Here is a 17,709-nt window from a genome sequence, read left to right as displayed (position 1 = left end):
CAACCCGAGAGAATCAGTCTTCGTTAGAGCCAGCCGCTCTTGCTATTCGCGGGATACCACAGAACTCTCGTCGAGGACGCCCTTGGTGTGACCACTGCAAGAAGCCAGGCCACACGAAAGAAACATGTTGGAAGCTACACGGAAAACCCTCCGATTGGAAGCCAAGTCGTAACTCTGGAGATCGTGACAGCCGTGGAAATATTGCCACAGCAGAATCCGCAAGGTCTCAAAGCCAGGTTCCCTTCACTAAAGACCAACTGGAAACACTGCAACAGCTGATCAACCAGGCACAAATCTCGGCAGAAGGGTCATCACAGGGCACAAGGAATCTCGCACTCCATGTAGCCAAGTCACCGTCACCGTGGATAGTCGACTCAGGAGCCTCCGATCACATGACAGGTGATAGAATGCTATTTACAAGTTATATTCCATGTCAGGACTATCAAACAGTCCGAATAGCCAATGGTACACGTTCACAAGTGGCTGGAACAGGAACCATAAAGCTTTCAAAGACTCTTACCATCAACTCAGTTTTGTTTGTTCCTGACTTAGACTGTAACCTAATCTCTGTGAGCAAATTGACTAATGAACTCAACTGCGAGACTAAGTTTTTTGCTAAATCTTGTGTTTTTCAGGACTTGAGTTCGGGGAAGATGATTGGCAGTGCTGACCTATGTGCAGGCTTGTACCTTCTCAACTCAGCCACCACCTCAGTTTGCTCCCAGGCCAATAAAACAGATGTCAGCCCACAATGTTGGTCTGCCAATAGTCTAGAGTCCATGAGTCACACAAATAAAGATAGTGCAATCTTAATGTGGCACTATAGGTTAGGTCATCCAAATTTCATGTACTTGAAACACTTGTTTCCATCATTATTCATCAATAAAAATCCCAAGTTTCTTCAATGTGATATTTGCCAGTTATCTAAACACACCCGAAGCACTTACTCACCCCGTCCATACAAACCAACTCATCCATTCTCCCTCATCCACGGTGATATTTGGGGGCCAAACAAAATTCCAAATATCACCGGAGCAAGATGGTTTCTACTATTAATAGATGATCATACCCGTATAAGTTGGACATTCCTCATGAAAGACAAGTCAGAAACCAGCCAAATATTCAAAAACTTCCATAAGATGATCCAAACACAATTTCAAACAAACATCCAAATCTTCAAAACAGATAATGCCCGGGATTTCTTCAATTCCATCCTTGGTCCCTACCTCACATCCTATGGCATTGTTCATCAAAGTTTCTGCGTAGATACCCCACAACAAAATGGGGTGGCTGAACGCAAAAATCGACATATCCTAGAGGTGGCCCGATCCCTACTATTTCAATCCAATGTTCCCAAAAAATTCTGGGGTGAAGCAGTCCTCACTGCCACCTATCTCATAAATAGGATGCCCTCACGTATACTCACATTCAAAACCCCATTGGAAACTCTCCTAAAGTGCTACCCAAAATCACATTTGATCACACAAGTTCCCCTCAAAATTTTCGGATGCACTGCATTCATTCATATTCATTCTCATAATCGTAGTAAACTTGATGAAAGAGCACTCAAGTGCATCTTCATGGGGTATTCATCAAACAAAAAGGGATACAAATGTTTTTCACCTACCACAAACAAATTCTATCATACGATGGACATCACCTTCTTTGAAAACAAACCTTACTTCTCCAATTTCGAGCTTCAGGGGGAGATTAGCACACATGAACCACAAAATTGGGACTGGACTTCCCTCATTGACTATGGCTCACTTTCTCCTACTCTCTCTGGCCTACCTGATCCGAACATATCCTCATCAAGTCCAGAAAGCTCTCGGCCAAGTCCACCTCCTCCTCGGCCAAACATGTCTCCTCCACCAAGTCCATCTTCAGCCAATTCAATTCCATATCCCAATCATCTCACTCTTCCTAATGATGCCATAAAAGTATTTATCCGAAGAAAGCACTTGCCTGAACAAGGTCAGCAACATCATGACCCAATCCCGAGTTCAAGAAATTCTGAGACAACACAAGGTAAAGTGGATCTTAGTATGCAAATTGACGGTGAATATACAGAGAAGCCCGCGGAACAACACTCAGACTTAGAGCTGCCCATTGCTCAGAGAAAAGGAGTCCGGTCATGCACTAAGCATCCCATCTGTAATCACCTGACCTATGCAAACCTGTCCCAAAAGTTCAGGGCATTTGTGACAGCTCTCGACAAAATTCAGATCCCAACAACAGTTCAAGAAGCCCTACAAGTCCCGGAATGGCGAGCGGCAACCTTGGAAGAGTACAGTGCACTTGAAAAGAATGGAACATGGAGTCTAACACCTTTACCGCCGGGAAAGCATACGGTTGGATGCAAATGGATTTTTTCAGTCAAACAAAAGGCAGACGGAAGAATAGACAGATTCAAGGCACGATTAGTGGCAAAAGGATTCACACAGTCATACGGAATTGACTATCAGGAGACATTTGCACCTGTAGCCAAATTCAATACAGTACGTGTTCTACTATCTATTGCCGTAAACCAAGATTGGCCACTGCTCCAATTAGATGTGAAAAACGCATTCCTGAATGGAGATCTAGTAGAAGAAGTGTATATGGATATCCCTCCCGGGTTCGAGGATGATCACACAAAGGGAAAGGTATGCAAGCTCAGAAAGTCACTGTATGGGCTTAAACAATCGCCCCGAGCATGGTTCGACAGATTCACAAAAGTACTAAAACTTGATGGCTACACTCAATCTCAGGCCGACCACACATTGTTCATCAAACACTATACCGGCAACAAGGTAATAATCCTAATCGTGTATGTCGATGACATAGTACTCACAGGGAATCATGAAGAAGAAATACGGAGACTCAAGGCCCTCCTTTCCAAAGAATTTGAAATCAAGGACTTGGGACTCCTAAGATATTTCCTGGGAATGGAGGTAGCAAGATCAAGCAAAGGGATTTCAGTCTCTCAACGCAAGTATGTGCTAGATCTACTACAAGAAACCGGCATGAGTGGATGCCGACCAGCTGAAACCCCCATGGATCCCAACACGAAATTAAAACCTCGGACTGAAGAAAAATCAGTGGATACAGGGCAGTATCAACGCTTGGTAGGAAGACTAATCTACCTCACTCACACACGCCCGGACATAAGCTTTGCCGTAAGCCGTGTTAGTCAATTCCTAAACAATCCATCCGAAGATCATATGGAGGCAGTAACTCGCATTCTCAGGTTCCTTAAAAGGGATCCAGGGAAGGGACTATTATTCCAGAAGACAGCCAATCGGCTCTTAGAAATCTACACAGATGCAGATTGGGCAGGGTCTCCAAGCGACCGAAAGTCCACTTCAGGGTATTGCTCCTACGTCTGGGGAAATTTGGTCACATGGCGCAGCAAGAAGCAGCCAGTGGTAGCCCGCAGCAGTGCCGAGGCAGAGTTTAGGGCTTTAGCCCAGGGCATTTGCGAGGGAATATGGCTAAAACGACTACTGGATGAACTCAAAATTGCCATCTCAGGACCAATCCAGATGATGTGTGATAACCAATCAGCCATAGCAATTGCCAAGAATCCCGTCCACCATGACAGGATGAAACACGTGGAGATTGACAGACACTTCATCAGTGAGAAAATAGAAGGCAATATCATATCACTGAGTCATGTTCCATCACAACATCAAGTTGCAGACATTCTTACAAAGTCCCTCTTCAGGCCCAACTTCACGGAACTGAGCTCTAAGCTAGGTCTAATGAGTATATACCGCCTAGTTTGAGGGGGAGTGTTGAAATTCAAACTAGCCGAGTATTAGATAAGTGATAGGCTCCTAGAATCGTGGGATAATAGCTAAGGATCTATTGTAAGCTAATCCCTATAAATGTGTAAAGTAGTTCCTAATATCTAGGAGGTCTCTTAGGATAAGATCTTATCTTTTGCCTTTGTATAAATACCCTTCCGGTCCATTCAATTAATGAGAGGAAATTCAGATTATTCCAAACTTCAGTTTTGATACCCTCTTTCTTGCGTCATGGTTGACATGGTGATTTGATACTTATAAATTAGTTTTTGAGTCAAATTGAATTTGTAAGCACATATTCAGTCTCTTAATTGTGTTAATTAAGCTACATCGAGAAAGCAATCTTGTTGCCAGTTTGGAAGTCTTACTCAATTATGCAATATCTTGGGTAGTTCTACAGTCCGTCTTAACATTCAACCAAGCAAATCCAGAAAATATCGGGTTGAATTAGCTTAGTCACATAGCTAGTTATCTATATTTAAAAAAGAAACAAAATCGTGTTGTCGTTCCACCACAAAGGGTGTACGAGTTCTTAGAGCTTTCTTTTTCCCATCCTTTTTTAATACTCTTTTCTTCTGTTCTTCAGGTTTAGACCTGCTATTACAGCTTCTAGAATCTACGAACCTGAAGCAACAACGAGATGGTTCTTTGGCCTTGCACGAGTTGGCTACAAAAGCTTCTTCTCTTACCCTCGTGAATGCAGCTCCACCCTCACCAACTCCGCAGGTTTTCTTTCAGATGTCTAATTAGTTAATAAAATGATTCTCTTATTTCAAATGTATTCTCATCACTGACATGTTCCCATTATTCAGGTGTACTTGGGTGAGCAATATGTAAACAACCCCACCCTTTCTGACGTCACATTCTTAGTTGAAGGTAGGATGTAATGGCCTTAGCATTTTGCCCTTGGTTTTCTGAGAAACGAAAGAAGCAATGATAATATTCTTGCATTTTGATGCAGCTAATATATTGTAAAGTTTGCTGAATGTACTCCCGGTGCATAAATAATTTTCTTTCATTTCTTAGGTAAACGGTTTTACGCTCACAGAATCTGTCTGCTTGCTTCTTCTGATGCATTCCGTGCAATGTTTGATGGTGGTTATAGGGTAAGCGCTAGTTTATCCCCAACGCTTTGTTATTTTATCTACTACTTAGCTTGGGACCCATGGGTTCTAAGATTTGTTCTTATATAGATGTTTGATGCGCTTCCACACACGTGTGGGTGAAACTGTTTTGCAGGAAAGGAATGCTAAAGACGTAGAGATCCCAAACATAAAATGGGATGTTTTCGAATTGATGATGAGGTACGAGCTTATTTTCCTTCCGATTAATGTTAAGTAATGGACTCCTGTTTGTATTTTGTTTAAATGTTGTACTTTCTTTTCGTTTGTGCCTCTAGATTCATATACACAGGATCCGTAAGAGTCGATTTAGATAGTGCTCAAGATGTACTCCGAGCTGCAGATCAGTATTTTTTGGAGGGTCTTAAGCGTATTTGCGAGTATACCATTGCTCAGGTGGGCTTTCTTAATTTGATTCATCTCATGATCCCAACCCACCTTAGTCAACCATTTTACTAGTCGTTACTGATGACTTCTAATTTTGTTTCTTCAAGGATATTTCTGTAGAAAATGTTTCCCTCATGTACGAGTTATCAGAGGCTTTCAACGCTATGTCGCTAAGAGAAGCTTGCATTCTGTTCATATTGGACCAATTTGACAAGCTTTGCATCAGGCCATGGTACGTATTGCATCTTCAGCTTGCTTTAGCTTCCTCATTTTCTAGATGACATGTCTTTTTTATTTATTTATTTTAAAATAATAACACCTATGCTTTTAAACGTTCCTTTTTTGACTTTTGAGTTTTTGGAATTGGAGCTTAAAAGGGGACACAATTTGATTACTCGAATCTGACTTTTGATGTGTCTTGTTATGGCTATTAATGTCAATCAAAGGTTGAAAATGTATAATGTTTTTAATGAAAATTTACAGGTATGTTCGTTTGGTTAAACACATCATACCGGAGATACGAAGATCCTTGACTAACGCACTCACAAAGCCTGTCCAACACGAACCGTGCCAAGAACAGATGACTAGCTAGAGTTTTGATCTTAACTATTAGTATAGAAGGCGAAATGTACATATACTTGTACACTAGTGTGTAATTGATGAGCAATTCTTTTATAGTTTCCAAGCAATTCTTTTATATTTTACTATCTGGAATCTGGGTCGTTCGGAATAAAATGGTCCTTGAACCTTTCATTTCATGTCGGTAAGGCCCTAGGCATGGGTTTCTCCTTTTGAGGTTAAGAATGTTTTGCCTTTTGGCTTTTGCCAATAAACTGAACTTAGACGACATCTCGTTTTCCATCAAAGGTTTGATGTCGTCGTTAATAACATGTCATTTTGATGTCGTTTAGTCTAAAGTGTTCCGGCAAACAATGCTTTTAATGGAAGTGTCTCGTGAAAATAATAATAATAATAATAACGTTAAAAGAAGAGGAATCGTGAAACTTTAAAACATTTTAAAGAACTTAAGAATAACATGGTTATCTTATCCACCGCCGAGCCATGAGAAATGACATATTATCACAATGGAATGGAACACCTTTTATATGCTAGTTTTTCATTCTACATTATACTTGTATCAACTCGGCTGGAGATCTTCAGCTCTCAGAAATGGAGATTTTCGGCGGCAAAGTTGCTTCAACTGCGACTGTTCCGTCAGGAATACAATATGCTTTTTTTTTTTTTTTTTTTTTGAAAAAAAAAAATCTCAGAATGAATATGGCAAACCCGAAGGCTGCCCCTACAATGACTTTCCATTGAAGTGCCAACTCCGCACACAGTCGAAACAATCAAATTGCATATCTAAGATGGGCGTGATAACAGCACATTGAAATGTTATTGCATGTTCTTTATCTTGCAATTGTTGGAGCACAAGTTGAGTCATCTTTGTTTGACCAATTCTCTTTAATTCCACAAGCTTGGATTGGCCTTTCAATCTGTAGTCCTTCCGAAGCTTCTTTATCTAAGTGCGAACAGTACCTCCCAAATGTGTCTATACTCACTTGAAGCCTGAAATCAATCGTGAACAAAAACTTCATCTCCAACTTGTTAAGTTCTGCCGTGCTAACTCCTCCCACTTTAGCATAGTAAGCATTGTTAAAGAATCTGCAAGAACCATTTATAAAATGGCATCATAAATCAACTCTGAAAAGATAAGGTATGATGCCAAAAAGCACACAACGCCATGAAATTACGAGCTGTCTCTCTTGTCTTTGGAGTTTTATTACTTACGCATCGTCCATAAATTTCACTGCTAGCATGACACTCGTTATAAGAAGCCGGTGAACGTTAAGTGAAGTTAGCTGAATGTCTGTGCTCTGGAGAAATCTGTCAACGTAGATGTTTGCAACAACAAAGCAGGACGGGCTGCAGCCCGAGTACTTGAATATGCGATCGACGTATTGCCTAATGCTCAAACTTGGTGCTCTTAAACCATGAAAAATGGTGAGGACATCTTTGACCTGTGTTGCCTCCAATTGCATCTCATTCCTTTGAACGGATTTCTCAAGAAGTGAAGAGAGAAGTGACAGAACCCGGGGAATTTTCATAACTCCTTTCCCTAATTCTTTAAGCCCCAAAGAAAGGTAAACATCTGAGCAGACAATATTATCGGTTTCAACTGCCAAACTTCCCATATTGAATCTGCAAATTCAAGCATTGACGTTAGATACATAATATACGTTGTCAAAGACTACATATCACAGCATCTTATATAAAGACTTGAAGTGCTCACCAACTTGGAGTGGTATGCGGTAGAAGAAAACTACATTTCCCCACAAAGAAATAAACATCATCATATACAATTTTCGTCAAAAATATATTATTTTGTTAATTAAATCCCATTCCTGAAGCTTAATTCCTGAACAAATTCCAGCCTTATCAAATTGATTTCCAAGGTTGGGAAATTAGAATGACCAAAAAAGTACAAGTACTCCACTCTTCTCAAGCAGGGATACTAACAAAACGGACCAACATTTAGAAACTAATTTTCAACTCATTTTATATCAACCAAATTTGCAGAAAGGAAGCTTCTCAAGAAGATCAACAAATTGTTGACCCAAAATTGCAAATGACACCCTGCTTTACTATTATGCTTGGTTCTAGATCCAGCCTTCTCTCTTTCTACTACTGGAGTTCTGACTTCTCATTTTACTCTCCTGTGAACCTACTAATTTTTTCCCCCTAAATATGGAAATAAATAGTAAATTTGCTGATAAATATGTGGCCAATTAAGCTGTCCAACTAGATGAAATTGACACTGTTAATTACTAATGTGCCAAATGAGCAAAGCCCACCCAAAGTTTCCAGAAAATGCTCTCAGATCAAAGTCCTGCCAACGAATTACATCCGATTTGGGTACTAAATCGTAACTTTAAGACAAGCCCAGAAGAGTAAACCAAGAAATACAACAAAAATAAACAGAACCCATATCTAATCCCACCAACAAAATGGAAAAGACACATTTTTTCATTCAATTACAAGTACATAACACAAGATCTGAGTTCAACTCCAAATGACAAAGCATAAGACCCAACAAGAAGGCTCTAAAGAGAAATGTAGAACTTACAGAGATTCTTTTACGAAATCTCTCTATTTCCCTGCACTTGGAAGTTTCTTCAGCACAACAATAAGCGTAAGGCGCGAAGAAGAATCACTGAACACATATATATTTATCACCTTCTAATCCTTATCCAAGGGACTTGGGGCATTTTTGTTTCTTTGTCTCTGAAAATACTTTTGCCACAGAAAGAGAGTTCATTTATTAAATTCTCTCTCTCTCTCTCTTCTGGTTCACATTGACGCTCACAGATACACCGTCTCTCTCGGCCTCTGTCTAAAAAAACGTCATATAAAAGATAGTGTCGGTAGTGGATTGCGCCCATTATTTTATATGTGGTTGGGATCTTATTCTACTATATTTCTCTCTCTCTCTTTTTTCCCCACTCAAATAGTATTCTACTGATATTTCTAAATTATCTTTCTCAAAAAAGAATTCTAAATCTTATTTGCATAATACACTTTAAGAATTGGGTGTCATGGATATTGGATACCATTTCACTACCGTGAAGTCAGGGATAGTTCACTTTCTGAAATTATAATTTTACGGTAGTTTTTCTGACAGTGTGCTTTATCGATGGTATGTGTTCGTTTAGTTTGTTGATTCAAATTTTTAATTTGAATTGAGATGTGATTTTATGTGAAAAATTTTTACTGTAGCAAAAAGTTAGATGTGACTGTTTCTGATAATTTTTTACTGTAACAAAACTCGAATCGGTGAAATGAACGGTTAAATCTTATTAAAATTATATTAAATTAAACAAATATATGGTATAAATAAATTTTGATATAAATCTAACGTTTAAACAATAAGAGACCGTAGAGAAAGTCTTTAATTTTACATATTTTTTTATTCCATTATAAATGAACTGTTCATCTTGTGCAAATCTTATTTTCTGATTTTGGGAAAAAGTTTTAACTCTTTTTTTTTCTTCTACACATTACATTAAGGGTGCGTTTGGTTATAACCGGGGAATGGTAATGAGAATGGAAATGAGAATGGTAATGGGAATTGAATAGAAAAGAAAGTTGATTCATTTATTTGGTTGTAATTTTAAGAATTCTCTAAAATGAAACATGAATATTTTCATGTTGACAAACTTACCCTTATGCTATATATAACACTAATATTTTATCTATCAATATAATATATAAAATGTCATATAATATAATAAAATTATTATTATATAATTATGATATATAATATAACAATATTATTAAAATTGTTAATATAATTATAATATTATAATATATAAAATGTCATATAATATAATAAAATTATTATTATATAATTATGATATATAATATAACAATATTATTAAAATTGTTAATATAATTATAATATTATAATATATAAAATGTCATATAATATAATAAAATTATTATTATATAATTATGATATATAATATAACAATATTATTAAAATTGTTAATATAATTATAATATTATAATATATAAAATGTCATATAATATAATAAAATTATTATTATATAATTATGATATATAATATAACAATATTATTAAAATTGTTAATATAATTATAATATTATAATATATAAAATGTCATATAATATAATAAAATTATTATTATATAATTATGATATATAATATAACAATATTATTAAAATTGTTAATATAATTATAATATTATAATTATATTAACAATTTTAATAATATTGTTATATTATATATCATAATTATATATTATATTATATTATAAGATATAACTACTATATAATATATTTTAATTATATTATAATATTGAAGGGTAATTATGAAAAAAAATAAAAAAAAGAATTTAGAATGACCTTTCCTTTTATATGAGTAAAGAATGATGATTCACCCAAAATAGATGAGTGTCCATTCTTTTTGAATCATTATTCATTTATTATAAATCTAACAAAACATCAAAGTAGAATTTCATTTTATTTTATTCCATTATTTTCCGCCCAGCCAAACACGCCATAAGTACCTAACACCATAATAAATAGACCTGGTGAGTGGACATATATTACGCACATGTGGTGGCCACATCACTGCTATGTGATTATAATTTTACATATTTTAATTCCATTTATATGTTTTACTACATATTTGTCATAGGACAAGTTAGTCACCTAAAATTAGGCCTTATTACAAAATATTTCTGAACTTTAATTTTAGTTGTTTTTTTTTTCCTACGACTATCAATAACTCTCGTAAAATTTCCGATTAGATATATTGTCATAGTTTATGTAGTAAAACATCAACTCACAAGTCAAATTTTTTTATGCGAAAGAATATTATAGTAAAGCAAATTTTTATGTGAAAGGATATTATAGTTAAAAAAAATTAAATTTGATTGAGAAAAGGAAATAAATACATTTTGAAAGTGCATGAATTAAAATTTTTACTTCATAGTGTTGAATAATAATATTTTTAATCAAATAATTATACTGATAAAAGAATTTTAATTAAAAATAAAAGATAAAAATTAGACTTATACATTTTTAAGATAAATTTTATAATTTTCTCTTTGATCAATTTTTAAGAGAGAGAGCACTATAGTAAAAAAAACTTAAATTTTGATTTGAAGAAGGTCCAAATTAGGCCGAAAGATAAGTTAAGAGTTATTGAGTCACAGTTCACACGAGTAAAAACAATGATTGAGAAGCATAATTTGATAAAGGAAAAGACGTGAAGATGTGGACTTAATTGTTCATATATTTGTTAATCTAAGTCCAAATGCCTTGTGATTGCATATTTTCTAGTTTTTTTAGTGACTGGTGACTAGTTTGCTTTCTAACCTACAGCTGATTGGACCACACCAACTTCCTTTTTTCACATGTTCTCTGCTTTTTCTATCTATTATTTTACTTCTATAAAATTACAATATGTTAGGTTTCAACGTAATCGACTTAACACAGCACATACGGTCTTAAAAACCTCCAGAAAATAACATCATCATTATTTAAGGGTCCATTTAGTTCGCTGATTTGAGTTGAAATGTGATTTTATGTGAAAATTTTTTACTGTAATAAAAAAATTAAATGTGATTATTTCTGAGAGTTTTTTACTGTAGTAAAACTCGAATTCTAAATTCAAATCGGTGAAACGAACGAGGTCTAAATAACTGTAAATATAATAATATATGTTCTGCTTCTGCATATAAAAGAACAAAAATTGTAAATCCCTATTCTAAAAATCTAAAAGAGAACTCAATAGATACTTCTATTATGTATCCTGATCTCACAGACAGTATGAGCTTTATATATATGTATATATATATATATATATATATTGTGTCATCTTATCTAAGCAGTTAGTGGAGGGTTTGGGGTCAACAACTTCAATGATCTATTTCACCAAATGATGGTTATAAAATTAAACCATATGACTCATGAGTGAAAAAGGTCTTTCAAATCATGGTCCCTTGGGTTGATTCTAATTTTATGCACAGCAGTTGAGACCAATTGTCAACGTTATCCAACCGAAATGATGCCGACTTTTATGGTGTCAGGTCAAACAAAGCTCCACTGCTTTGTCCCTCCAAGCAAGCCAATAATAATGGTCGAAATTTGTGCTGCTAAACAGGTCCTTGTATAAAAGGAAATGTAGTTGCAAGTGACTCAGATGGCAGCAGCACGCTTCACGGGAGAGCAACCCAAGGCAAAGTATATATACACATCCTGCTTTCCCTTTACACCGTGCCCTCCGCTTAGGGAACCATGTCACGCATGATGTGCATGCTCTTTCCAAGTTTTCATATTCTCCCTCGGTTCGTTTTTTTAGGTTTAAATCACAATTCAACTTACCACCGATTGTTGTGGTGCACTGGGAAGAAAATTTTTGTTAAGACTCCTCTTTACAGCCGCAAGAAATACTCGACTCTTTAGGAAATCTTTAAGAAATTAAGTGGGTCTCGTGACACAAAAAAAACACTGGTGTGATGGACAAAAAGAGTCTAATTCAGACCCTTACAACTCTTTAGTGGTCTCTAAAATTGCCTAAAGTCAAAGGCGATGGGGTGTGAAATGCACCACATGATCTCCTTTTTTAATTATATAAAAAAAAAAAAAACACAATTCAACTTATTCGATGGTGTATTTTTTCATATCCTATCCTGGACTTCTATTTTTTTTTTTAAACAGGAAGTTTCCATTGCTTCATCAATACTCTTTGGTATACATCCCTATTAAACAACTTAATTAATAAAAATATTGTAATTTGTACCATATAAAGTTCTATATAGTCTAATTGTCTCAATACTTCATGATTTTTTTTTTCCCCAATGGCTTGCGATCTAATCGATCAGAGTCGTCTTGTCTTCAAGTCGTGGCTGCATGCAAGAAATTAAGAGAGTACTGATAAAGCTATAAATTAAGCCTGCTAATGTGGCCAAATCCAACGAATAATTAACAAAAAAATTAAAAATTACATGAGTAGCTGGCTGATGACTATTAAATTAATTAGTTTGGTTTAGAAGGAGACAACTGAGCCTGAATATGTTTTAGAATACAATTGCTTTCCTGTCCATATTATTGCTTGCTTATATATGTATAATATAATAACACAGAACAGAGTAACCATACCATACATATAAGATGACAGCTGGACAAAGTGTCGGTTCAAGCAAGAACCCAACTGCAGGAGCCAGGAAGGAGCTTGTTTTGTGTTACAGAGGATTATATTTAATCAGTTCTTAACACTAAAACACACAAAATTCCTTCTGTAGACATAGGTGCTTTTAAAATTATATATATACAGAGGCAGATATCATATAGATGTATATATATACATTTAGCATGAAATAAGAAGGAGAATCATATTCGAAGCGCCAAGAAAAGGAAATTAAAACATGCAAAATTTATATTTCCTCTTCATATATAACATCAATATAGGTTTGAAACTTTGCGTTGATAACTGGTTAGAGTAACCAAAAGCAATCAACACCAAACGAATCGGCCGTGTGAAATTCCTTGTCAAAATAAATAAAAACAAAAAGAAAAAAAGAAAACCACCACCCACCCAAGAAGAGTGTCAAAATTAACATCATGTTGTCCCAATATGTTGTTAAATTATCAATTTATGCAAAGGATTTCTTTCCCTCCCAATTAACTCAAAAAGGTTAAGAGTTGTATTACCTTTTTTATGATAAGGGATATTTCCTTTTTTTTTTTTTTTTTTTTTTGGTAAATGTAGAAGATCTTAAAGTAAAGCCACCACATCTAATAAATAGTTAATATAATTAAGATAATTTGTCCATATAAATTAATAAATAATGTAATAATTTTTCATATATTGATGAGTTGAAACGCTAAAAAAGACACGATATTAGGGAATTACTGTAGAATATTAGAAAAAGCTCTAATATTTTTTAAAAAAATATCAAGGGCACTATCAGTGTTATGTCCATCACTAATAAAATGTGAGACCCAGACTCTAGGACACACCTTCTATTAACTAACATTTTTCTTCACAGTTATTTACTCGATTTTATATTATTTTTTTGTTTCAATTACATCCTCTAATTTGGATTCCTAGAAGAAGTATTTATAGAAGACGATCACTTCTATACTACATGGTTATAATTTTATTTAACAATATTGTTAATTTGTCTATTTTATATTTATTGAGATAATATTATTTCAAATATACTCTTTTTATATGGGTAGTTAGCAAAAGATAGAAATGTTATTATAGGGGTTATTTTATAGATTTGTATGCAAATATCACAACTCGTAAATATTCATTTTTTCAACTCTTACATAATAATTAACTCTTGTTTCGAAAAAAGAAGTGGAGTCCAAACAAGGTGTTACTGAAGCCCAATGATTGGGCTCATGGGCCAACATATGTACAGAGCCGAGAGTCGAAAAGGGCAGGGGCATTCTAGTCATTTCGAGAAAAGGGGCAAACGTAATATCCACGCTTGGCTCCCAATTTTTTGATTTTTATGAAAAGTTCAATAATTTCCCTCCAATACCCGCACGCACTGCCTAACTAAAAGCTTTCATTTTGATTTTTGTTATCACCATTCTCATGATTGCTCCGCGCCGCACACAATAAAGCACCCTTCAAATTCCTAGAAAATTATTTTGTTTTCCGGGAAAATTTGAGACTGAAGTTTCTTTCCCCTCTCTAATCAGATTCCCCACTCTTCGATTTTCAGGGATTTCCGGCGAAACTCTAGGGTTTCAGTACGTATCAGATCTCTCGTTTCACTTCAGGTACTAAATAAATAAATATATTTTTATAATTTTTTTTCCTTCCTTTTCAGAAAATAATCCACCCAACGGTTTCCGTTAAATGTAGGAAAATAACTGATTTTATTCCTTTTTTTTTAGAATAGGAGAATCACTGAATCGGTTCTTATGGGATTTCGAAATTATCATTTATGTCGGTTTAGGGAATTTCAGGAGAAATTTTTATATGCTATGGTATTATTAGTTGGTTCTATGGTAACTTATAGCGGAATTTTTTTTTCTTGATCTATGTGATTTTGATTTGGTTTAAGTTGTGTTCTCGGTGCTATAAATGTGGATCTGTTAATTGATTTTACAAATTTATGAAATTGAAAGTTGAAAGCTGTAAATATTATTACGACAAGAAATTGGTTATCTCCCCTATCCTATGAACGTCGGATCTGTTAATCCTTGTACTTTTATATCCTTACTCACCATCCGTGCTGTTTGGAAGGTTCCAGAATTTTCCGTGCAAATTCTGACTGGTTTCATTGTTTGCTATCTTTAGAGACTTCTTTCTTACCCTTTTCTACGATGAAACCTGGGATTAGATTAATCTCTTTAAGATTGATGTTAATCCAGCCTTGGAAAATATTTAGAAAAATAATCAATTTAAGTAATTTGATCTCAGTAAACATGCAGATTGAATGTGGTAATAACCTCCGGTTGTTCTGTTGTTTGCATTTGTATATGCTCCTGCAATCTGTTATTACACTGGATGGTTGGTGTTTTTTTTTATGTATTTATTTATTTAATGGCAGATTGAATGCAGTAATAATTCTGTCGTTTGCATTGTTTTCACTAGTGCAACCTGTTATAATGCTGGATACTGTTTTCCAATTGATTATATGGAAATATATGCTAATCTCCATGGCTCTGGAGTTTGGAGCCAAGTTGATTTTATTTGTAGTTTTTGAAATGTGCATCTCAATAGTGAAAAAAGTTTATTAACAACTTGCTTGGACTTTTAGCACCCGGGGTCACAAGCATCCTTCCCTCCCGTAACTCTTGTTTGGAATATGGTTCTGTTTTCTAAGAGTATATTTTTGTTCTTCAGCTCATTTGACATGGATTCTACAACACAAACTATCAACCAGCGGTTGACATCAATCAAATTGTGGCCTCCAAGCAAGAGTACCAGGCTACTGCTTGTAGAAAGAATGACCAAGAATCTTATTACTCCATCCATTTTCTCTAGAAAGTATGGCCTGGTCAGTAAAGAAGAGGCCGAGGAGGATGCCAAGCAAATAGAGGATATTGCTTTTGCAACTGCAAACCAGCATTTTGAGAAGGAATCAGACAGTGATGGAGGTTCAGCAGTGCAAATATATGCCAAAGAATCCAGTAGGCTTATGCTGGAAGTTTTAAAAAGAGGCCCCAGAATGAAGGATGGAGAGACGATAGCATCTGAAAAAGTCAATGCTACCCGAGAGGCTGTCTTTGACATATCTGGTGGTCGCCGAGCCTTCATTGATGAAGAGGAGGCCGAGGAGCTTTTGAAACAACTAAGAGAACGTGGAAGTGCATATACCAAGGTATGCTTCAGCAATAGAAGCTTCGGTTTAGAAGCAGCCCGTGTTGCCAAGCCTATCTTGTTATCCATTAAAGATCATTTGAAAGAACTGGACCTGTCAGATTTTATTGCTGGAAGGCCAGAGGCAGAAGCTCTTGAAGTCATGAATATATTTTCTGCAGCCCTGGAAGGATGTGTTTTGAGGCATTTGAATCTTTCAAACAATGCTTTGGGTGAGAAGGGTGTTAGGGCATTTGGTTCACTTTTGAGATCACAGAATAATTTGGAGGAGCTTTATTTGATGAATGATGGTATCTCAGAAGAAGCTGCGAGAGCAGTTTCTGAATTAGTCCCATCGACAGAGAAGCTTAGGGTTCTTCATTTTCACAATAATATGACAGGAGATGAAGGGGCAATTGCGATTGCTGAGATGCTGAAACGTTCACCTGTTTTGGAGGATTTCCGATGCTCGTCTACAAGAGTGGCCTCTGAAGGGGGTGTGGCCCTAGCTGAAGCACTTGGGAACTGTACCAATTTGAAGAAGATTGATCTACGCGACAATATGTTTGGTGTAGAAGCTGGATTAGCATTAAGTAAAGCTATACTTGCCTTTTCAGATCTTACGGAGATTTACCTAAGTTATCTCAACTTAGAGGATGAGGGTGCAGAAGCCCTTGCCATTGCTCTCAAGGATTCTGCGCCTTCACTTGGAGTTTTGGAAATAGCTGGAAATGACATTACAAAGAAATCAGCTTCTGCTTTGGCAACATGTATAGCTGCAAAACAATTCCTTACCAAGTTAAACTTGGCTGAGAACGAGCTTAAAGACGAAGGTGCTATTTTAATTGGGAAAGCATTAGAAGACGGTCATGGCAAGTTGAATGAGGTTGATATGAGCACTAATATGATTAGAAGAGCTGGAGCAAGGCTTTTGGCTCAAATTGTTGCCCGTAAACCTGGGTTTAAGCTGCTAAATATTAACGGTAACTACATATCCGATGAAGGGATCGACGAGGTAAAGGATTTCTTTAAGAATTCGCCTAATGTTCTTGGGCCATTGGATGAGAATGACCCAGAAGGAGAGGAGGACGATGAAGAGGAGGATGCTGATAACGAGGATGAATTGGAATCAAGACTTAAGGGCCTAGAGATCAAGCAAGACGAGTAGTGTAATCAACCATTCTATTTTAGATTAAGGTTTGTACGAGAACATTTATGTTTAGCAGAGTCCTGTTGTAGGCTCTAATGTACTTTTTATCTTTGGTTGCTGGTTTTAGCTATCTTGTTTTCAGCTAATGTATGCTCGTCATTGGCTGTAAAATAAGACTTTTAAGTTGTAATTGTTGACAGCCATGTTCCCAAACTCAGAAAGTGACTTATGTTCAGTTCACTAAAGTAGATTTTTTAGGCTACCTATCCCAGATGTGCCAGTGTTACTAGGAAATTATGAGCTTCAAATCCTTGCAAAGGAAAATGGTGTTTGTTTTGCAGACATTATGCAGAAAGTATAAAATACGTTTTCCTACAAACTCCCTTTATTTTTTAAACTAAAGTTGTGG

The 17,709-nt window shown here is 35.7% G+C and overlaps 3 protein-coding genes across 3 annotated transcripts in view; 2 read left to right on the top strand and 1 right to left on the bottom strand.

Annotated features, from left to right (window-relative positions):
* LOC21407787 (ARM REPEAT PROTEIN INTERACTING WITH ABF2) overlaps positions 1-5,976 on the top strand; it is a 9,518-nt gene extending 3,542 nt beyond the window's left edge. The window contains exons 13-19 of the mRNA XM_024161569.1: positions 4,375-4,514; positions 4,601-4,664; positions 4,815-4,894; positions 5,028-5,092; positions 5,188-5,305; positions 5,404-5,528; positions 5,780-5,976. Coding sequence (XP_024017337.1) covers positions 4,375-4,514; positions 4,601-4,664; positions 4,815-4,894; positions 5,028-5,092; positions 5,188-5,305; positions 5,404-5,528; positions 5,780-5,888 — 701 coding nt within the window. The 3' untranslated portion in view covers positions 5,889-5,976. The remainder of the gene's footprint in view (positions 1-4,374; positions 4,515-4,600; positions 4,665-4,814; positions 4,895-5,027; positions 5,093-5,187; positions 5,306-5,403; positions 5,529-5,779) is intronic.
* Positions 5,977-6,295: 319 nt separating this feature from the next.
* Positions 6,296-8,695, bottom strand: LOC112090395 (cyclin-P3-1). Its single transcript, XM_024161568.1, has 3 exons — positions 8,424-8,695; positions 7,088-7,498; positions 6,296-6,961 (listed from the first exon to the last, which is right to left on the bottom strand). The coding sequence occupies exons 2-3, from the start codon at positions 7,489-7,491 to the stop codon at positions 6,706-6,708; spliced, it is 660 nt and encodes a 219-aa protein (XP_024017336.1). The 5' UTR covers positions 7,492-7,498; positions 8,424-8,695; the 3' UTR covers positions 6,296-6,705.
* Positions 8,696-14,368: 5,673 nt separating this feature from the next.
* LOC112090400 (RAN GTPase-activating protein 1) lies at positions 14,369-17,672 on the top strand. Its single transcript, XM_024161599.1, has 2 exons — positions 14,369-14,622; positions 15,695-17,672. The coding sequence occupies exon 2, from the start codon at positions 15,705-15,707 to the stop codon at positions 17,316-17,318; it is 1,614 nt and encodes a 537-aa protein (XP_024017367.1). The 5' UTR covers positions 14,369-14,622; positions 15,695-15,704; the 3' UTR covers positions 17,319-17,672.
* The last annotated feature ends 37 nt before the right edge of the window (positions 17,673-17,709 follow it).

Source organism: Morus notabilis, unplaced genomic scaffold (genome assembly GCF_000414095.1).
Source record: "Morus notabilis unplaced genomic scaffold, ASM41409v2 Scaffold137, whole genome shotgun sequence".
NCBI lineage: Eukaryota > Viridiplantae > Streptophyta > Magnoliopsida > Rosales > Moraceae > Morus > Morus notabilis.
The sequence above is the reverse complement of the archived record's forward strand: the minus strand, read 5'-3'. Positions and strand labels throughout refer to the sequence as shown.

Bases quoted from the DNA above. Each gene is read 5' to 3' on its own strand.
- LOC112090395 (XM_024161568.1), bottom strand. From the start codon at position 7,491: ATGGGAAGTTTGGCAGTTGAAACCGATAATATTGTCTGCTCAGATGTT. The intron at 6,962-7,087 runs GTAAGTAATAAA...TGGTTCTTGCAG, and splicing joins GTGAAATTTATGGACGATGC to ATTCTTTAACAATGCTTACT.
- LOC112090400 (XM_024161599.1), top strand. From the start codon at position 15,705: ATGGATTCTACAACACAAACTATCAACCAGCGGTTGACATCAATCAAA.